The sequence below is a fragment of the Dermochelys coriacea genome, chromosome 2 (genome assembly GCF_009764565.3).
Source record: "Dermochelys coriacea isolate rDerCor1 chromosome 2, rDerCor1.pri.v4, whole genome shotgun sequence".
NCBI lineage: Eukaryota > Metazoa > Chordata > Testudines > Dermochelyidae > Dermochelys > Dermochelys coriacea.
Genome location: NC_050069.1, coordinates 193393443 through 193413481, shown reverse-complemented (window position 1 = coordinate 193413481; position 20039 = coordinate 193393443). Strand labels below are relative to the sequence as shown.

The 20039-nt window shown below is 42.3% G+C and overlaps 1 protein-coding gene and 1 pseudogene across 2 annotated transcripts in view; both read right to left on the bottom strand.

Moving 5' to 3' along the window:
* The window catches only part of ZNRF2 (zinc and ring finger 2), a 98534-nt gene that overhangs the window by 21658 nt on the left and 56837 nt on the right, over positions 1–20039 (bottom strand). For both annotated transcript variants that reach the window (XM_038392535.2, XM_038392534.2), the window contains exon 2: positions 10277–10372. In XM_038392535.2, coding sequence (XP_038248463.1) covers positions 10277–10372 — 96 coding nt within the window. The remainder of the gene's footprint in view (positions 1–10276; positions 10373–20039) is intronic.
* Positions 19144–19580, bottom strand: LOC119851923 (annotated as a pseudogene).

Here is a 20039-nt window from a genome sequence, read left to right as displayed (position 1 = left end):
TCTGCGGACCACCAGTGGTCCGTGAGCTCCATTCAGGTGGTCCGCGGATAATTCCCTCTAAGGTGTGCGCCTAGGCAGCCGCACACAAGACAATGAAGAGCCATCCATCTAATTAGTGGAGCTGGGCAGGCGTGGCTCCACTAATTTAGGTGCCTGGACCCTGCAGAAGATGCACACGTGTCCCGGAGTCCCCGGGTGATGCTCTGTAACTGCTCCCTACGAAGCCAGTCAGGACTCTGGTGAAGTCTCCTCTCTGTGAGCAGACTGTCTTCAGGGCAAAAAGCTCACACAGCTTCTACCTTCCTGGGTCTGACCTCTGAGCATTCAGCCCCTCCGTGTGCTTCCCACAGAGAGTCCGCCCAGGCGGGGTCCTGGGGAAGCCAGATGGTCCTGCACCCCCACTTCGCAGTCAGATGCGACTCTCAGCCAGACAGTAAAACAGAGGTTTATTAGATGACAGGAACACAATCTAAAACAGAGCTTGTAGGTACAGAGAACAGAACCCCTCAGCTGGATCCATTTTGTGGGGCAGTGAACCAGACAAGTGCAGACATCTGCACTTCACTCCATGTCCCCAGTCAGCCAGCCTCAAAATTGACTCATCCTCCACCCCCTCCTCCTCTCAGCTTTGTCCCTTTCCTGGTCCAGGAGGTCACCCGATTCCTTTGTTCTCCAACCCTTTAGCTATCACCTTGCAGGGGGGAACGGCCCAGGCCATCAGTTGCCAGGAGACAGAGTGTCGGCCATTTATGTACACTGGCCCTTTGCTCTGCAATAATTACACTCCCTTATCCCACTACCCAGAGACTTAAGAAATGCATAGGGGAAACTGAGGCACCCCTACAGTATTCAGAGGAAACATTAAGAACAGTCCCACTTCGTCACAACATGTAAGGTGAGATGGTGGCCTTGGGGGTAATAGGGAGCAGGTGGGAGGGGGCAGTGGGGTGAGAAGAGGGGGTGGGGGAAATTTGAGACACGCAGGGCTGCGGCAGCCAGAGAAAGAGGCGACTTTCCCCAGCTCCCGGGCTGCAGCTGCCGTAGAGAGATGGCCTCCTTCCCAGCCTCAGCTCTGTGGCTGCTGCGGTGAGGGAGAGACCCCCCCTCCTTCCTATCCCAGCTCGGGGCCTGCCGCGGCAGGGGAGACCCCTCTCCTTCCCAGCTCCAGCTCAGGGGCTGCTGCAGCGGGGAAGAGAGGGCACATCCATCTCATCTGAAAGATAAGACTACTGATATTAAAATGAGTTGTGTGCTTTTATTTGTAGAACAAAAAACCCGTTAATTATTAGTTTGGTTTTTTTTTTTAATAGCACTTTTAGCCAAAGCACTTTACAATAGTTAGGTAATGGTACAAACAACATTTGGAAAGATCATTAAGTGGTCCACCAAGACCCTCAGCAATTTTTAAGTGGTCCGTGAAAAAAAAAAGTTTGAGAACCACTGATCTATGGGCTACGTCCATCAACATTAACCAAGATGGTCAGGGAAAGCAACCCCATGCTGCGGTTGTCCCTAAACGTCCAACTACCAGAAGCTGAGACTGGATGACAAGGGAAGGATCACTCAAAATTGCCCTATTCTGTTCATTCCCTCTGGACACAGTCAAACAGGATTCTGGGCTAGACGGACCATTGGGCTAATCCAGTATGGCCATTCTTATGTCTAAATTATGCTGCGAGCCTCTACAGCCTGCAGAACATCCCAGGATTTGGAGAGCACAAACAGGGCTTAAAGCCCTTTCTCCCGACTGAGGGTTCTGTGCTGTGCCTTTTGGGAAGACGACACAGACTCTCACCCAAACAATTTAGGCAATATTTTTGATTGATCTCTGAGAACAAGTCTCTTGAAGAAACAGCTTGACAGCCAACCTGGAGACACATCAAGATCATGACTTTCTGCATGCAGCTTCACTTCTATCCCTTCTTAAGGAACTGGTACACACAACTTGCAAATATTATAGATTAAAGAAACTCCTCCACTGCATTTGAATTATGTAAATCATCATTTCTATTTTAAAGGGCATATTCCAAGGTACTGACTGTACGTCTAGCGTCCAGTAACATTTATTTTGAGACTGACCAAAACTGACCCTCTCTTTTGCTCGCCTTCAGAAATGCAGAATTAGTGGAGGATTGTTGGGGGTTTTTATTTATTTATTTATTGTTAGTGGTAGTGAATTAAGTGGTGGTGGTGAATGGCATTTTTGTCCAAACAGCTGCTTAACTCACTTAATTAAGCCTACACCTGAATGAAAGTATGCATCCCATTGGCAGGTCAATCAAGAGAGCCTTAGAGACTGGATCAACATCTCCAGCAATACTTACCTTCTCAACAGCTTACTAAAACACTGACAGAAAGATTTTGCAAACAACCATAAGGCAGTAAGCCCATCTTTTCTTGAAAAGTGGTTTTTGAAAATCCCAAGCATTTGGATAAAAGAAAAGCAGTAGCGTATTAAGTACTTTAATTTTGCTTAGAGTCATTTATACCAGCCCCAACTCCGTCCTTGCTAGTCAACACAGCATTAAGAGTGTGTATATTAATGAAAATAAATAATTAAACTGATCAAGATGCTGATTACTTTTAATTTATACAGCAGGTTTATTTCTTACACAGTTTCAACTCAGGATTCTGGGCCAATAACCCTCTTACATATAGGCCTGAATATAATCAAAAGTCGGTTCTACTTCTCTCTCTCCATGGGAAGGAACTATATCATGTGTCTGGACCAGTACAGAATAGGAAGAAAAATGAGGATGTATATTTGTACCGTTTTCCCCTTCCACTCTGCTTTCTTTTATTGTTAATTAAGATCAGTTACACTGCTGTGGCTCAAGTCACTTTGAATGTTGCTTTACTATATTGGAATGTTGAGCCATGTGTATGCTCTGTTTGGTTCAAACACCACTATAACTGATTGTAATAAGTTAATATTGACCTTTATTTTCCTGGTTTTTCCATCAAATATTTTGTTACTTTAATCTTCTACTTTAATTTTCAAGATCATTGAATATAAAAGCAGTAGCCACATACTATCTTATGATTTAGAAAAAACCTGAATTGATTTTAAATATAAATCAAAAAGCCATAGACAATGCTATATTGTTGACATACTTTAACTGTTGAAATGTTTCTTTGAATGATAGGGCTCAAATTTCACTTACTTTTGTAGCTGAACAAATGAATATCAAAGTTACCTTGAATAAGAAAATGTGCAACACTAAGTTTACAAGCTAAATGCCTTGACATTCTCCCTTTAAAAATTACACTAACAATTAGTCAGTCTAAGTAAAATCTTTACTACCTTGAAAAAATTCTCTATGTCTAGTGTGCTTGTGATAGAGGCAGACACTGACACATTTTGGTTTCATCTAATTTAGACCGATATGAAGGAGGAAGAGAAAGACTCAAAGGACGCAACAACAGGTTAGGGAGAAGAACGAACACACCAATGAAAGTCAGAAATGGCTCATTAAAGAGGAATACAGAAAAGTGATGTTCTAGCCAAGCTTTTAGTGTTTTGCTACTTCAGTTTGAGGCAGAGCTCTCTGGGGAGAGCTCAATGGAAGCCAGTCAATTTTCTTTACCAAAACTAGAAAGGTTCACCCAATACATTATTTAAATTTTCTGCCAATTATACCTTCCTGATAGGGAAAAGGGCAGACATATGAGGCACCTTTCTCTTCATTTCTTGCATCTTCCCTACTCCACTTAAAATCTGTCTTCAGTACTTAGGTAAAGGGCAAAACAAAATTTTAAGGAAAGTACCATCAAGATTGTTTAAAATCTCCCATTTATACCAAGTAATTCAGATTGATGTACAGAAATATACAGTGATAAATTAACCCCAAAGGATTACTGTTCAATTTATTCACGTCAATTTGGGAACAGACTGTGACCATAGCAATAAACTTGTCTTTGGTAACCAAGTTCTCTTATAAAAATGTTTAAATTTAATTACATAAATGTCAATTTTCTATGCTCCTTCTGCAATGACAAAAATAGCGTTTTAAATACACGCTATATTCCTACAAAAGAGCCCATCCTCTCTTCTTGCTTCATCCCAAATTAAGTTGATATGGAATGTATGATTATGCAGTAGTCCCAATTATTCATTCAGATTTTTATATAGTGCCTATCACTGTGGAGTCCAAGAGTTTCATAAAATCAAGGAACACAAAAGGCCAGAACAAATTGCATTTTCTTGTCCTATCATCATTTATAAGTGTATGACTATACAGAATCTATGGGACAATTTTTTTGTTTTATATCAGTAGCTTTGATTCTTGGGAAAAGTTTTATTGTAAAGGCACATTCTTCACCTTGGCTGATCACCAGGCTTGTGCTCATTCTGATTTGATCAGGATTGTACTAATCTCTGGCAAGGAGTTTCATAGTTAGATACATCAGTGGGAGCAATGCTTGATATGTCAAAATCTGGATCTATGGCTCAGTTTTAAAATGCTGATGATGCTTCATGGAAAACCAATATAGAAACAATTAAGATTTAGAAGTTTTCTGCATTCCATCTTTTGTAAGATATGCACTCAGCTTTAAAACATACACAGCACCTATCCTCACAGTTGTATTGGTCTTCGTGAGAGTTTTAGTCAGCTCAAGAGGACTGACCAGGACCCATCAATGCAACCTCAAATTTATTTGAAGAGCTGTTGTAGTGCTTTACAAGACACCCCTGTTCCCCACTTGTAACTGGGAAAACTAGAACACAAGCACTTCAGAAAGTGCACCACCCTTATGAAAGTGATTTTCTTCGGCTGCTTTTTCTGAAATAAAATTTTCAGCTATGGAAACATAACTACAGTCAAAATAATTTACAAATATAAAAAAAATTAAGAGAAAAACCAGCTGTAGAAACAGAGGACTTCTTTATTTCTTAGAGTATCTAAAGATTTTAAGAGGACTGGAAGTCTAACATGATGGCAAAGATTATTTCAAAACAGAATAAGGTTGCAAGGTTTGTCAAAAAAGGAATCTGTTTCTCTGAGATGGAATCTAAAACTAGTTCAGTGCCAGAGACATTTCTTTTGCCATTCCTTTTCCTTAATTTTTTTTCCCTTCAAAGGCTTTTGGAAAATATTCTGCCTGGATTGCACATACAGTCTATGGTCATTCATGTATATCACTCTCTGAAGCACCTATACTTTAATATTACCAGAAAGATAAGAGGTTCTGCAGAGCAGTCCTCCCTTCCACGTCCATGATTCTCCGAGAGCACAAAGGCAACACAAGAAGGTAATCCAAGTTCTAACCCACAAAACATGGACACCATTAAGACAGTAAGTCCTGGTATGTTTTTTGTTTTGTTTTGTTTTTTTAAAGTAAGGATTTTTGGAGGCACAGGACATTAATGTACACTACTAAAGGAAGTAGTTGGCAACTTCATGCTCATGTGAGGAAGGAGGACATCTAGTGAACAGAAACAGTTGGATGTTATCCCAGCTTCATCAGAGTCAGCTGGGCAAATATGACTCTTGGCCTCTGCCATGGCATAGAGCAGAGGTTCTCAAACTGTGGTCCGCGAGCTCCATTCAGGTGATCCACGGATAGTTCCCTCTAAGATGCGTGCCTGGGCAGCCTCACACAAGAGCCACCCACCTAATCAGTGGAGCCGCGCAGGCGTGGCTCCACTAATTAGCTGCCTGGATCCTGGAGAAGACGCACATGTAAGGTGAGGTGGTGCCCTTGGGGGCAATAGGGAGTAGTTGGGAGGAGGCAGTGGGGTGAGAAGTAGGGGTGGGGGGAATTTGGGATGTGCAGGGCTGCGGTGGCCAGAAAAACAAAAAAGAGGCGACTTTCCCCAACTCTGGGGCTGCATCTGCCAGGGAGAAATGGCCCTCCTTCCCAGCCTCAGCTCTGTGGCGGGGGAGAGACCCCCCCCCCCTTCCCAGCCCCAGCTTGGGGGCTGCTGCAGTGGGGGAGAGAGGGAGGGAGAGATGCCCCTCCTTCCCAGCCCCAGCTCAGGGGCTACCGTGGTGGGGGAGAGAGGGTACATCCATCGCATTAGAAAGGTAAGACTACTGATATTAAAATATGAGTTGTGCGCTTTTATTTGTAGAACAAAAAAAAGTTAATTACGTTTGTTTTTTTAATATAGCACTTTTATCCAAAGCGCTTTACAATAGTTAGCTAATAGTACAAACAACATTTGGAAAGATCATGAAGTGGTCCGCTGAGACCATAAGCAATTTTCAAGAGGTCCGCAAAAAAAAAAAAAAAAAGGGAAAACTACTGGCATAGAGCACCATGCAGCAAGTAGAAACATCTCCTTAACCCTAATTCCACCCATGGCTAAAGCCTAACAAACCGCTCATCAAAATGTCCATGTTCCCAGGCATGCACACTCAAACAACAGGAGATTAGACTGTTAGATTTTTCCCCCTCAGCCAAGGAACAAGAAGAATTCAATTTTCTAGCAGGAGAATTTGTAACTTTTTACCAGGTCACAAGTAAACCTTTAGTAACACATCCTGACTACCTTTGACTTATCAAGCTTTAAGAAATAGCTTCTTTCCAAAGGACAATAGACATTACATTCTAAAATCTAAACAAAAAGATCAACACTTTTTAAAAAATCAAAGCCTGTCAAAACCTAAGCTCTTACCACAGAACTCGTGTCAAATACCAATAGTAAATATGTTTAGTTCTTAAAGGGGTTAGGATTCCATATAGCATGGTGGAGCTGTTCACATTAGCATTGAAAACTGCATTTTAAAATCCCTGTATTGAAAATTTACCCATTGTTTACTCAAATCCTGATACAGTAGTAAGTGTTCAAGCTAGGTGACTTACCAAATACACAGGGTTCTCCAAATTTATTGCTCCTGCCTGTCCACACTGTAAGGAGATGTGGCCCCTTTTTCTGTAAGCCACATCTTTTACTAATACTCAAAAGAAACCATTGGCTGGCATAAGGAAACATTCTACTCCCTTTGGATAGATTTTGTCAAGACAGCAATGGTTAAATATGGGAAGCAAAGGAAAATATACAAAAATACCTTTCCAGAAGCAATTTGATGGAGAGATTAAGCTGTACCCAGGAAACAATTACAACAGCAATGTAAAAAGGCAGGAAAGCAAATTCCATTACTTACACTTCCTTTAAACTCGTTATAAAAAAAAAGATATATCACACTTATAATCCTTCTTTATTTAACTCTGGCTCCCTTCTGTTTGGCCTTGTAGATTTGGAAGTCTACTTGGGGATACAGGGAACTTGCCCCACCACCAATGGGTTATACATCAGTGGCTCATTAGATAGGCAATGCCTACACTAGGAACACTTTACTGATAAACTATACCCAAAAACCATGCGTGGTCGGGCGGCCACCCAGGAGTGATTCAAGTACTGCATATTTGATTAGCAGAGCAGGGAGGTGTGGGGGGGGTGCTAATGTCATGGTGTCCCCCTCGCCCTGTACCCCTTCTCCCCAGAGCAGGGGAGAGGGTACAGGGCTCAGGACTCTGAGCAGGAGAGAGCTGCTGCAACAAGTCTTCCAGGCAGTGAGTGAGTGCCTTAAAGAGACAGCACACAGAGTCTGTTTCTTTGTGTCACACACACACACACACACACACACACACACACACACACACACACACAGTCTTTCACACTCACCTCACAACACATACTTGTATTATTGTTGTTGTTACTTCTTGGTACTTCCTGCAATGCACATATATCCTCTGTAATTTTATTCTTTCAAAGTACGTTATTTTAGTTTATGACTGGTCTAGGCATTTCATAATTTTTATTTCTCTCTTGCACTTAAATTTAATTCTTTGAGTAGTGTTAGGCATTTTAGAACTCCTGTCCTGGCTGGAGTAATTATCCCTATGGTAACATTTAAAAATATATACATTATATCTAGGTTTTTTTGTTTCTACTGGTGGCACACATCCGCACATAGAATTTATTCCACACTTGGATGGAAAAAATTAGAGGGAACATTGCTCCTGGTTGCAGCTATACCAGCAAAGCTGGTACTTTGTATGACTATAGTAAAGCCACCCCTACTAGGGGAACAAGCTATACTTGTAAAAGAGAAGTCTGGCCAACACAACGGTGCCTACACAAACAACTTCTACCAATACAGCTACATTAGTTTGGGATCACAGCTCATCAATGCCCTTGACTTACCTATATCAGCAGAAGTCTTTAGTGTAGACATATCCTAACTTTAGCTGTGCTGTGTTATTTGAGTCCTAATACACACACACAAAATGCCAAGATAAGAGAAGGAAGATTCTTACAAAATAGGAGATTTTCTCAACTGATTCATGATCAAATGTAAATATGAAGGACAGATTTTTTTTTTTAAAATCAGAACAGAACTGCCTTAATATCTAACTATCCAAAAAAGCCCACACCACAATACACTACACGCTACACTTGGAGTTTCATGACATTCTTGAAGATTGGGAAGGACCTAAATTCAGATCTCCCTCACCCCATTTCCTTCTTTGCTACAGTTCTAGATTCTCATGGTCTCCCTGGCATGATGGGAGGAAAGGGAGGGAACAGCAGGACAGGCATGAAGCAAATTAATCCCCAGGCAGACACTGGGGTGGAGAGTCACTGTCAACCATCTTTAAACAAATTTCTTGTTCAGCAATTAACGAGGAAGTCCTAACCTGGATTGTGGCACACTAGACAAAACAAGGGAAGTGACATTTCGGACATAGGAAAGACAAAGAACTGAACTGGGTCACTGCTCCCATGATGTGTGTGTAATGCTACTTGATCATATTAAAAATTCCAATGGATGTGGTCATCCTTTGGAAAAAGTTCAGTAATACTGTTATCGCACTTACTTAACTTGCAGTAACTGTTTCAAGTTGTGTTGTCCACATGGATTCCATTTCTGGAAAACATGTGCCGTATACATGCAATGTCAGATTCTTTTGGCCAGCAACGTCCATTGATGCTGCTTAGGTGCCCCAGATGGCCTCGCACAGCCTCAGGTTAGAGGCGGGCCCAAACATCTCTCAGGTCCTTTGCCAATACAGAATCCAGATGATATAAGGCTCTTTAGTAGTGGGGAAGGAGGACAGGTTGTGGAATTCATGTGGACAACACATCTCATAGAATTACAGTTACTATAAGGTAAGAAACCTATGTCTTCTTCAAACTATCGTTTACATGTATTCTGCTTTTGATAACTATCAATCAGTCACTTCAATCAGGAGGTGGGTGCTTGAAGTCTTATTTAAAGAATGATTGCAAGACAACCCTGCCAAACTGGTCGGCTGAGCTGAAGCCCAAAACTAGGAAGTAGTGCGGGGTGAGAGTGTTGACTGGTCTTGTTCCGTCAAGGTTATATAAAAGAGCCCTAATTGAATCAAGGGTGTGCCAATTCCCCCTGGTTGGAGTGTAGCTTGGAAAAGAAGACTGGCAGGCTGACAGTCTGATTTAGATGAAAATTTGAGACAATCTTTGATAAAACTTAGGGTGAGGTCCTGGGGAGGGTGACCTAGACCAGTGGTCACTGTGGAAACAACATTCCTTCCTACCCTTCTCAGATGACTTGGGTGGAGGACTTCGCTACTTTGCCAGTCACCATAGATTAAAATGTATTTGGTGAGCGAGCCTGAGAGCTCAGAGTTGAACCACAATTGATGGGAGCACTGACCAAGAAAGCCTGTTCAGGACCACTAGGCCCTTTTTTCTCCAGTTATGAAGAAGTTCTCATTGAGTGCTCCAGGAAGAATAGTTTATGACAGGCCTCTCTTGCCTTCTGCATCTTCTTGGAGAAAGTGTTTCAGATTGAGCATCTGTCAAAGATATGCTCTTTTCCCAAGACAAAAAAAGGCACCTTGAGTGCCTATCATTAAATGGAATAGCCACATTGCAGGAGATGAAATGGAGACTTTGTTTCAGCTGTAACGGATATATACTGGTTCTGGGGATGTTTTTAACTAATTAAAGTTTTTGGTATTTGGGGATTTTTTAAAATATAGCTAACACAGTAAACACTAATATTACTATCTAATTGTGACAAAAGATTGGTGTGTGGCTCAAAAGCATATCTCTTTCACCAACAGAAATTGGTCCAATAAAAGATATTACCTCACCCACCATGTGTCTCTAATATCCTTGGCTACAACTACACTGCATTTATGTTTAATTCATATATATATAAATAAATCTATCACACACACATACACACACACGATCAGAAGAGCTTCTCAACAGCTAAAATAAAAGAATGTTTATCCCAGTTAAAATGAATGAATAAATATTGGGTTACTTCTTACTTACCATTGTAGGTTATCCTTGGCTTCGTCAAACACATCACAAGATGCAAATCCATTTCATCTGAAGATACAAACTTTGAACATACAGGGCACTTGAATCCTATTAAAAAAAAATATATATATATATATATATATATAAAAATATATAGAGCTACTGACCACAGGAACTATTCTGATGGAAAGCTACATATTTGTACTGGATCCAAAATTTTACACACCTTAAAAACCAAACTGAACCAGTAGCTTTTATGGATTAAACAGAAATAAAATATCTGACATTTATATAGTTCCCTGGATTCTGGAAAATCTCAAACAACATGGGTGTTCAAACACAACACTACTTTTGGAAGGCACAGTTTTGCACTCAGTGAAACTGACCCTAGTATCAGAGTAGCAGCCGTGTTAGTCTGTATTCGCAAAAAGAGAAGGAGTACTTGTGGCACCTTAGAGACTAAGAAATTTATTAGAGCATAAGCTTTCGTGAGCTACAGCTCACTTCATCGGATGCATTTGGTGGAAAAAACAGAGGGGAGATTTATATACACACACAGAGAACATGAAACAATGGGTTTATCATACACACTGTAAGGAGAGTGATCGCTTAAGATAAGCCATCACCAGCAGCAGGGGGGGGAAGGAGGAAAACCTTTCATGGTGACAAGCAAGGTAGGCTAATTCCAGCAGTTAACAAGAATATCGGAGGAACAGTGAGGGGTGGGGTGGGGGGGGGAGAAATACCATGGGAAAATAGTTTTACTTTGTGTAATGACTCATCCATTCCCAGTCTCTATTCAAGCCTAAGTTAATTGTATCCAGTTTGCAAATTAATTCCAAGTCAGCAGTCTCTCGTTGGAGTCTGTTTTTGAAGCTTTTTTGTTGAAGGATAGCCACTCTTAGGTCTGTGATCGAGTGACCAGAGAGATTGAAGTGTTCTCCAACTGGTTTTTGAATGTTATAATTCTTGACGTCTGATTTGTGTCCATTCATTCTTTTACGTAGAGACTGTCCAGTTTGGCCAATGTACATGGCAGAGGGGCATTGCTGGCACATGATGGCAGATATCACATTGGTAGATGCGCAGGTGAACGAGCCTCTGATAGTGTGGCTGATGTGATTAGGCCCTACGATGGTATCCCCTGAATAGATATGTGGACAGAGTTGGCAACGGGCTTTGTTGCAAGGATAGGTTCCTGGGTTAGTGGTTCTGTTGTGTGGTTGCTGGTGAGTATTTGCGTCAGATTGGGGGGCTGTCTGTAAGTAAGGACTGGCCTGTCTCCCAAGATCTGTGAGAGTGATGGGTCGACCTTCAGGATAAGTTGTAGATCCTTGATGATGTGTTGGAGAGGTTTTAGTTGGGGGCTGAAGGTGATGGCTAGTGGTGTTCTGTTTTTTTTTGTTGGATCAGAGGGTAATGGCTTGTAAAAAGTGGTGTTGGAGAGCTGCCTAGTAGCCTCTGAAGGTCAAAACAGCAGCCTGGATTTCTACATAGAGTGCTTCCGCCGACGTGCACGAGCTGAAATTGTGGAAAAGCAGCATCGCTTACCCCATAACCTCAGCCATGCAGAACACAGTGCCACCCACAGCCTCAGAAACAACTCTGACATCATAATCAAAAAGGCTGACAAAGGAGGTGCTGTCGTCACCATGAATAGGTCGGAGTATGAACAAGAGGCTACTAGGCAGCTCTCCAACACCACTTTCTACAAGCCATTACCCTCTGATCCCACTGAGAGTTACCAAAAGAAACTACAGCATTTGCTCAAGAAACTTCCTGAAAAAGCACAAGAACAAATCTGCACAGACACTCCTAGAACCCCGACCTGGGGTATTCTGTCTGCTACCCAAGATCCATAAACCTGGAAATCCTGGATGCCCCATCATCTCAGGCATTGGCACCCTGACAGCAGGATTGTCTGGCTATGTAGACTCCCTCCTCAGGCCCTTCGTTACCAGCACTCCCAGCTATCTTCGAGACACCACTGACTTCCTGAGGAAACTACAGTCCATTGGTGATCTTCCTAAAAACACCATCCTAGCCACTATGGATGTAGAAGCCCTCTACACCAACATTCCACACAAAGATGGACTACAAGCCGTCAGGAACAGTATCCCCGATACTGTCACGGCTAACCTGGTGGCTGAACTTTGTGACTTTGTCCTCACCCATAACTATTTCACATTTGGTGACAATGTATACCTTCAAATCAGCGGCACTGCGATGGGTACCCGCATGGCCCCACAGTATGCCAACATTTTTATGGCTGACTTAGAACAACGCTTCCTCAGCTCTCGTCCCCTAATGCCCCTATTCTACTTGCGCTACATTGATGACATCTTCATCATCTGGACCCATGGAAAAGAAGCTCTTGAGGAATTCCACCATGATTTCAACAATTTCCATCCCACCATCATCAACCTCAGCCTGGACCAGTCCACACAAGAGATCCACTTCCTGGACACTACGGTGCTAATAAGCGATGGTCACATAAACACCACCCTATATCGGAAACCTACTGACCGCTATTCCTACCTACATGCCTCTAGCTTTCATCCAGATCATACCACACGATCCATTGTCTACAGCCAAGCTCTACGATATAACCGCATTTGCTCCAACCCCTCAGACAGAGACAAACACCTACAAGATCTCTATCATGCATTCCTACAACTACAATACCCACCTGCTGAAGTGAAGAAACAGATTGACAGAGCCAGAAGAGTACCCAGAAGTCACCTACTACAGGACAGGCCCAACAAAGAAAATAACAGAACGCCACTAGCCATCACCTTCAGCCCCCAACTAAAACCTCTCCAACGCATCATCAAGGATCTACAACCTATCCTGAAGGATGGCCCATCACTCTCACAGATCTTGGGAGACAGGCCAGTCCTTGCTTACAGACAGCCCCCCAATCTGAAGCAAATACTCACCAGCAACCACACACCACACAACAGAACCACTAACCCAGGAACCTATCCTTGCAACAAAGCCCGTTGCCAACTCTGTCCACATATCTATTCAGGGGACACCATCATAGGGCCTAATCACATCAGCCACACTATCAGAGGCTCGTTCACCTGCGCATCTACCAATGTGATATATGCCATCATGTGCCAGCAATGCCCCTCTGCCATGTACATTGGCCAAACTGGACAGTCTCTACGTAAAAGAATGAATGGACACAAATCAGATGTCAAGAATTATAACATTCAAAAACCAGTTGGAGAACACTTCAATCTCTCTGGTCACTCGATCACAGACCTAAGAGTGGCTATCCTTCAACAAAAAAGCTTCAAAAACAGACTCCAACGAGAGACTGCTGAATTGGAATTAATTTGCAAACTGGATACAATTAACTTAGGCTTGAATAGAGACTGGGAATGGATGAGTCATTACACAAAGTAAAACTATTTCCCCATGGTATTTCTCCCCCTCACCCACCCCCCACTGTTCCTCTGATATTCTTGTTAACTGCTGGAATTAGCCTACCTTGCTTGTCACCATGAAAGGTTTTCCTCCTTCCCCCCCTGCTGCTGGTGATGGCTTATCTTAAGTGATCACTCTCCTTACAGTGTGTATGATAAACCCATTGTTTCATGTTCTCTGTGTGTGTGTGTGTGTGTGTGTGTGTGTGTATAAATCTCTCCTCTGTTTTTTTCCACCAAATGCATCCGATGAAGTGAGCTGTAGCTCACGAAAGCTTATGCTCTAATAAATTTGTTAGTCTCTAAGGTGCCACAAGTACTCCTTTTCTTTTTGACCCTAGTATATCAGTCTCAAATTTCATGCATACCTTTTCATGGCAATGCTTTGCAGGTGCAAATCCTGCAGGCATAAAATAGTGTCTTCAAAGAAAGCCCTCAGGCCCCGTTTGAAAATCAGGTCCCAAAAATATTTCATCTTTACCTATAATGTATTAGAGTCTCTTCACCTACTTCAGACATACCACTGGAATGGAACATGACAGTTGTTTAATAACTCAGAGCAACTTTTAAAACAGTTCAGGACAGTAGGTGGAGAATATCTTAACCAACTGAAATGGCTATGCGAATTAAAAGGTAGACAGAATGTAGTCACTAAAATTTGAATTTGGACAGGAGCTCCAAGTTAACACCCTCACTTTTACAAAGAATATATGGAATCTTTAGTGACCACAAGCAATTAGGAACACTAGACTGCAGCTTCAATACTACCAAATTCCCTAATACCACACACTGGGGCACAGATTTAATATTAACTCAGAGGTGTCAGCTCATCTACTGAGCCACTGATATTACTTCCTGCAGCAGAGTTTTAATTTGACTTCTCTCATTGAAATACTAACCAGGTGTGACTCTACTTAGCTTGTGAGATCACAGCCCAAGCTGATTTGAGGCAAGGGATAATTAGACAGTCTAGATGCAATGCCATAATGGTGTATGGCACTTTGCTTAATGCTGTAATATTTGTAACTACCAATGACAGTGGCCTTCTAACTGAAGAACAAGGTTGGGTTGGTCAAGTCTTGGAACCCACATCCCAAGGAAATTTCAAGTGGCAGACTGCTTTTGATCAATGGAATTGGTTTGCTTTGCACTGGAGCATAAGCTGTCTCAAAGAAAAAATGCTCATCGTAAGGTCTAACAGCTTGTTAACGGGTATAACCACTATACAACATACAGCAAAAAATATAAAACATTTAAAGCTAGCCTTCAGCAATCATCCTCTGCTAATAGCACAAGAGGAATAGGAAGATGATGAAGAAAAAATGAATGTAGCGAGCAATTATGGACTTGAGTACAGTTAGACACAGCTAAACATGGGATGAAGAGACACAACTGAGGGGAGAATGTGTTAAGAGGTCTACATAATCATGAATGGTGTGGAGAAAGTGAATAAGGAAGTGTGATTTACCCCTTCACATAAACAAGAAACAGGAGTCAACCAATGAAATTAATAGGCAGCAGGTTTAAAACAAACAAAAGCAAGTACTACTTCACACAATGCACAACCTGTGGTACTCATTGCCAGGGGATGTTGTGAAACCCAGAAGTATAACTGAGTTTAAAAAAGAATTGGATAAATTCATGGAGAACAGGTCCATCAATGGCTATTATCCAAGATGGTCAGGGATGCAACTCCATGCTCTGGGTGTCCCTAAACCTCTTACTGCCCGAAGCTGGGATTGGATGACAGGGGATGGATGCCTTGATAACTTGCCCTATTTTGTTCATTCACTCTGAAGCATCTGGCATTGGCCAATGTCAGAAGAAAGGATACTGGGCTAGATGGATGTTTGGGTCAGACCAATATGGCTATTCTTATGAAGGACTGCTCCCAGGCTTATTGCAACATTATCCCTCAGTGGTACTCCTAGTTCTATCTCTAGAACTAAATCATTCATAATGCAGAGAAGACAGTCAAGTATATCAAATGACTTGATGCCACACTTTTAAGCTAATGATTCCTACAAGCTTTGATCTGTTAAACATAATACAGACGTGGAGTCAACTTTTCAAACAATATTATTTACTTCCAATATTGTGCAATGGATTTCTTTCTGCTGTTAAGCTCCTCTTTATATAAAAAAAACTATTAATTTTTGGTGGAAGATGGAAGGAGGCAGAGATTAAAATTGAAGACAAATAAGCAACTGTTGATAGGTGTGATGAGTTCAGAACACCGAAGACTGAACAGCTTTAAGAAAGTGATCATGTGAAGTTTCTTCAGTCTTGTGATTTCACACAAGAGGAAGTGTTCTCTACCAAGTGATATTTATAAATACGTACTGAGCACATCTTTTCAGCCACTAACCAGTGTGAAATAGTCCATTTTCCACAGCAGTGGCTCTCAACTTTTCAAGACTACTGTACCCGTTTCAGGAGTCTGATTTGTCTTGCCTATCTCCAGGTTTCCCCTCACTTAAAAACTTCTTGCTTACAAAATCAGACATAAGACTACAAAAGTATCCCAGCATGCTATTACTGAAAATTGCTTACTTTCTCATTACCATGTAATTATAAATCAACTGGAATATAAATATTGTACTTACATTTCAGCGTATAGTATATAGAGCAGTATAAACAAGTTGTTGTCTATAGTACAAACTAAAGTTCCATGACTTTGGCAGTACTTTTTACGTAGCCTGTTATAAAACTAGGCAAATATCTCGATGAGTTAGATGTACTCCTGGAAGACCTCTGCATACCCTCAGGGGTATGTGTACCCCTGGTTGAGAACCACTATTCTACAGAACAAGTCAGTGTTTTTCCTGAATTTCTTTGTTTTTGCCATGATAGTCAACTTCTCCTAATCTCAACCGATAATTTAAACACCTATTGCTATTATCTCATCAACCACATTACCTCTAACTTTTCCCCCTCTTGATCACATTTTTCTTATAATCTCAACTCTCCAGACCATACCGGATTTCCTATCCATCCTTGCCTTCACATCTGAAATCCTATTTCTTATTCTCTGACGCTGTATTGAAATCACATCCTCAGTTAAAAAGTCAACTCCATTAAAACAATACTCCCCTCTGTCTTGGGGTATCATCCTCTAACACAACTACTTACATTATCAAATATTTTTATTTTCATTTTCTGAGCCCATTCCCACATCCATTAGTCAAATTCCCTCTCCACAATGATTTTTCATCCTGTCTCATGTTAGGGTTGGGCATTTGACTGGACAACTGGTCAACTGACCAATCAAATATTGTCACAAATGGTCAAATATTTTAAAGCACTCATTCATTAGACCAGTAACACTGAAGATTAAGACTTTATGGTCAGCTTAGCGTTAAGAATATATGCCTACTTACAAAAGTTACTTGACTGATTTAGAATAACTCAAAAATGTGAAACAGTTAAATCAAGTTCTAAAAATGAACTTTTGACTTTTCTACCAATGTTAGGATAGCAATTCAATGTGAACGGTATTCAAGTCTGAATAGAATCATAGAATATCAGGGTTGGAAGGGACCCCAGAAGGTCATCTAGTCCAACCCCCTGCTCAAAGCAGGACCAAGTCCCAGTTAAATCATCCCAGCCAGGGCTTTGTCAAGCCTGACCTTAAAAACCTCTAAGGAAGGAGATTCTACCACCTCCCTAGGTAACGCATTCCAGTGTTTCACCACCCTCTTAGTGAAAAAGTTTTTCCTAATATCCAATCTAAACCTCCCCCATTGCAACTTGAGACCATTACTCCTCGTTCTGTCATCTGCTACCATTGAGAACAGTCTAGAGCCATCCTCTTTGAAACCCCCTTTCAGGTAGTTGAAAGCAGCTATCAAATCCCCCCTCATTCTTCTCTTCTGCAGACTAAACAATCCCAGCTCCCTCAGCCTCTCCTCATAAGTCATGTGCTCTAGACCCCTAATCATTTTCGTTGCCCTTCGTTGTACTCTTTCCAATTTATCCACATCCTTCCTGTAGTGTGGGGCCCAAAACTGGACACAGTACTCCAGATGAGGCCTCACCAGTGTCGAATAGAGGGGAACGATCACGTCCCTCGATCTGCTCGCTATGCCCCTACTTATACATCCCAAAATGCCATTGGCCTTCTTGGCAACAAGGGCACACTGCTGACTCATATCCAGCTTCTCGTCCACTGTCACCCCTAGGTCCTTTTCCGCAGAACTGCTGCCGAGCCATTCGGTCCCTAGTCTGTAGCGGTGCATTGGATTCTTCCATCCTAAGTGCAGGACCCTGCACTTATCCTTATTGAACCTCATTAGATTTCTTTTGGCCCAATCCTCCAATTTGTCTAGGTCCTTCTGTATCCTATCCCTCCCCTCCAGCGTATCTACCACTCCTCCCAGTTTAGTATCATCCGCAAATTTGCTGAGAGTGCAATCCACACCATCCTCCAGATCATTTATGAAGATATTGAACAAAACGGGCCCCAGGACCGACCCCTGGGGCACTCCACTTGACACCGGCTGCCAACTAGACATGGAGCCATTGATCACTACCCGTTGAGCCCGACAATCTAGCCAGCTTTCTACCCACCTTATAGTGCATTCATCCAGCCCATACTTCCTTAACTTGCTGACAAGAATGCTGTGGGAGACCGTGTCAAAAGCTTTGCTAAAGTCAAGAAACAATACATCCACTGCTTTCCCTTCATCCACAGAACCAGTAATCTCATCATAAAAGGCGATTAGATTAGTCAGGCATGACCTTCCCTTGGTGAATCCATGCTGACTGTTCCTGATCACTTTCCTCTCCTCTAAATGCTTCAGGATTGATTCTTTGAGGACCTGCTCCATGATTTTTCCAGGGACTGAGGTGAGGCTGACCGGCCTGTAGTTCCCAGGATCCTCCTTCTTCCCTTTTTTAAAGATGGGCACTACATTAGCCTTTTTCCAGTCATCCGGGACTTCCCCCGTTCGCCACGAGTTTTCAAAGATAATGGCCAAGGGCTCTGCAATCACAGCCGCCAATTCCTTCAGCACTCTCGGATGCAATTCGTCCAGCCCCATGGACTTGTGCACGTCCAGCTTTTCTAAATAGTCCCTAACCACCTCTATCTCTACAGAGGGCTGGCCATCTCTTCCCCATTTTGTGTTGCCCAGCACAGCAGTCTGGGAGCTGACCTTGTTAGTGAAAACAGAGGCAAAAAAAGCATTGAGTACATTAGCTTTTTCCACATCCTCTGTCACTAGCTTGCCTCCCTCATTCATTAAGGGGCCCACACTTTCCTTGGCTTTCTTCTTGTTGCCAACATACCTGAAGAAACCCTTCTTGTTACTCTTGATAGTTAGAATAGAAAATATAAATTAAACAGAAAAAAGCCAATCACATAGCAACCACAAAAGAAAAAAAAGTCATTTAAATGCACATTTCGGAAAACAGCACTTTATTGCAGACACAGGGCAGACACTACTACTTCTTGGAGACACAGACAGTTCTGCCCCAGCACCCGGTCATCTTGGTGTACTGGCCCCCATACATGCAGCCCCCAGAAGTCCTTGCGCAGTTTGTTGTCCAGCCCGTTGGCCAGAACCTGGCTGTATTTGCCACCTTTGACGTCCTTCTGCCTGTAGAGGAACCAGGCGGGGATCTTCTACTGACAGGGGTTCTGCATGATAGTGATGACATGCTCCACCTCATCCTCTGTCAGCTCCCCAGCCTTCTTGGTCAGGTCAATGTTCACTTTCCTCAGCATCACAAGGACCCACACCCTTGATGGCAGTGATGGCGAAGGTGATTTTCCGTTGCCCATCTACGTTGGTGTTGAGCACTCGCAGGATGTGCTGGAATTTCTCAGGGATCACAAGACACATGGTGGCTATTCCACGCTCCAGTCTCGCCCTGTCCAGCAAGCCAACTCTTCAAGCAGTTTAATGGCTGTGCATATTTTCTTTGTGTTGGGGAAGGAAGACTGTGAACCCTTCTGTCCCTCCCCCATTCCATTTTGAGTTAATTTATTATGTATGTTTGTGTAATCAATTTAGATTGTAAACTCTTGAGGGCACGGACCATGTCTAAATTTGTTTGATGTGCTTTGTAAACTGCCCGAGCATTGATGGCATGGTATACAAATAAAGAAACATATGTTTGTTCTAGAAGGACTCCATTCAATCAAGATGCTCATCTTACAATTAATTTACCTTTTACCCCAGAGGTGGCATTAGCATGTAGTAAAATGAGCGAGCAAGACACTGAATAGGCTTGCTAACAGTAGACAACAAAATGATGCAATCAGAAAGGTAGGCCATAGCTTACGTCAGGGCATTCTTGCTGAAATCTTTGATATTTAACCAGGGACAAATAGGCAG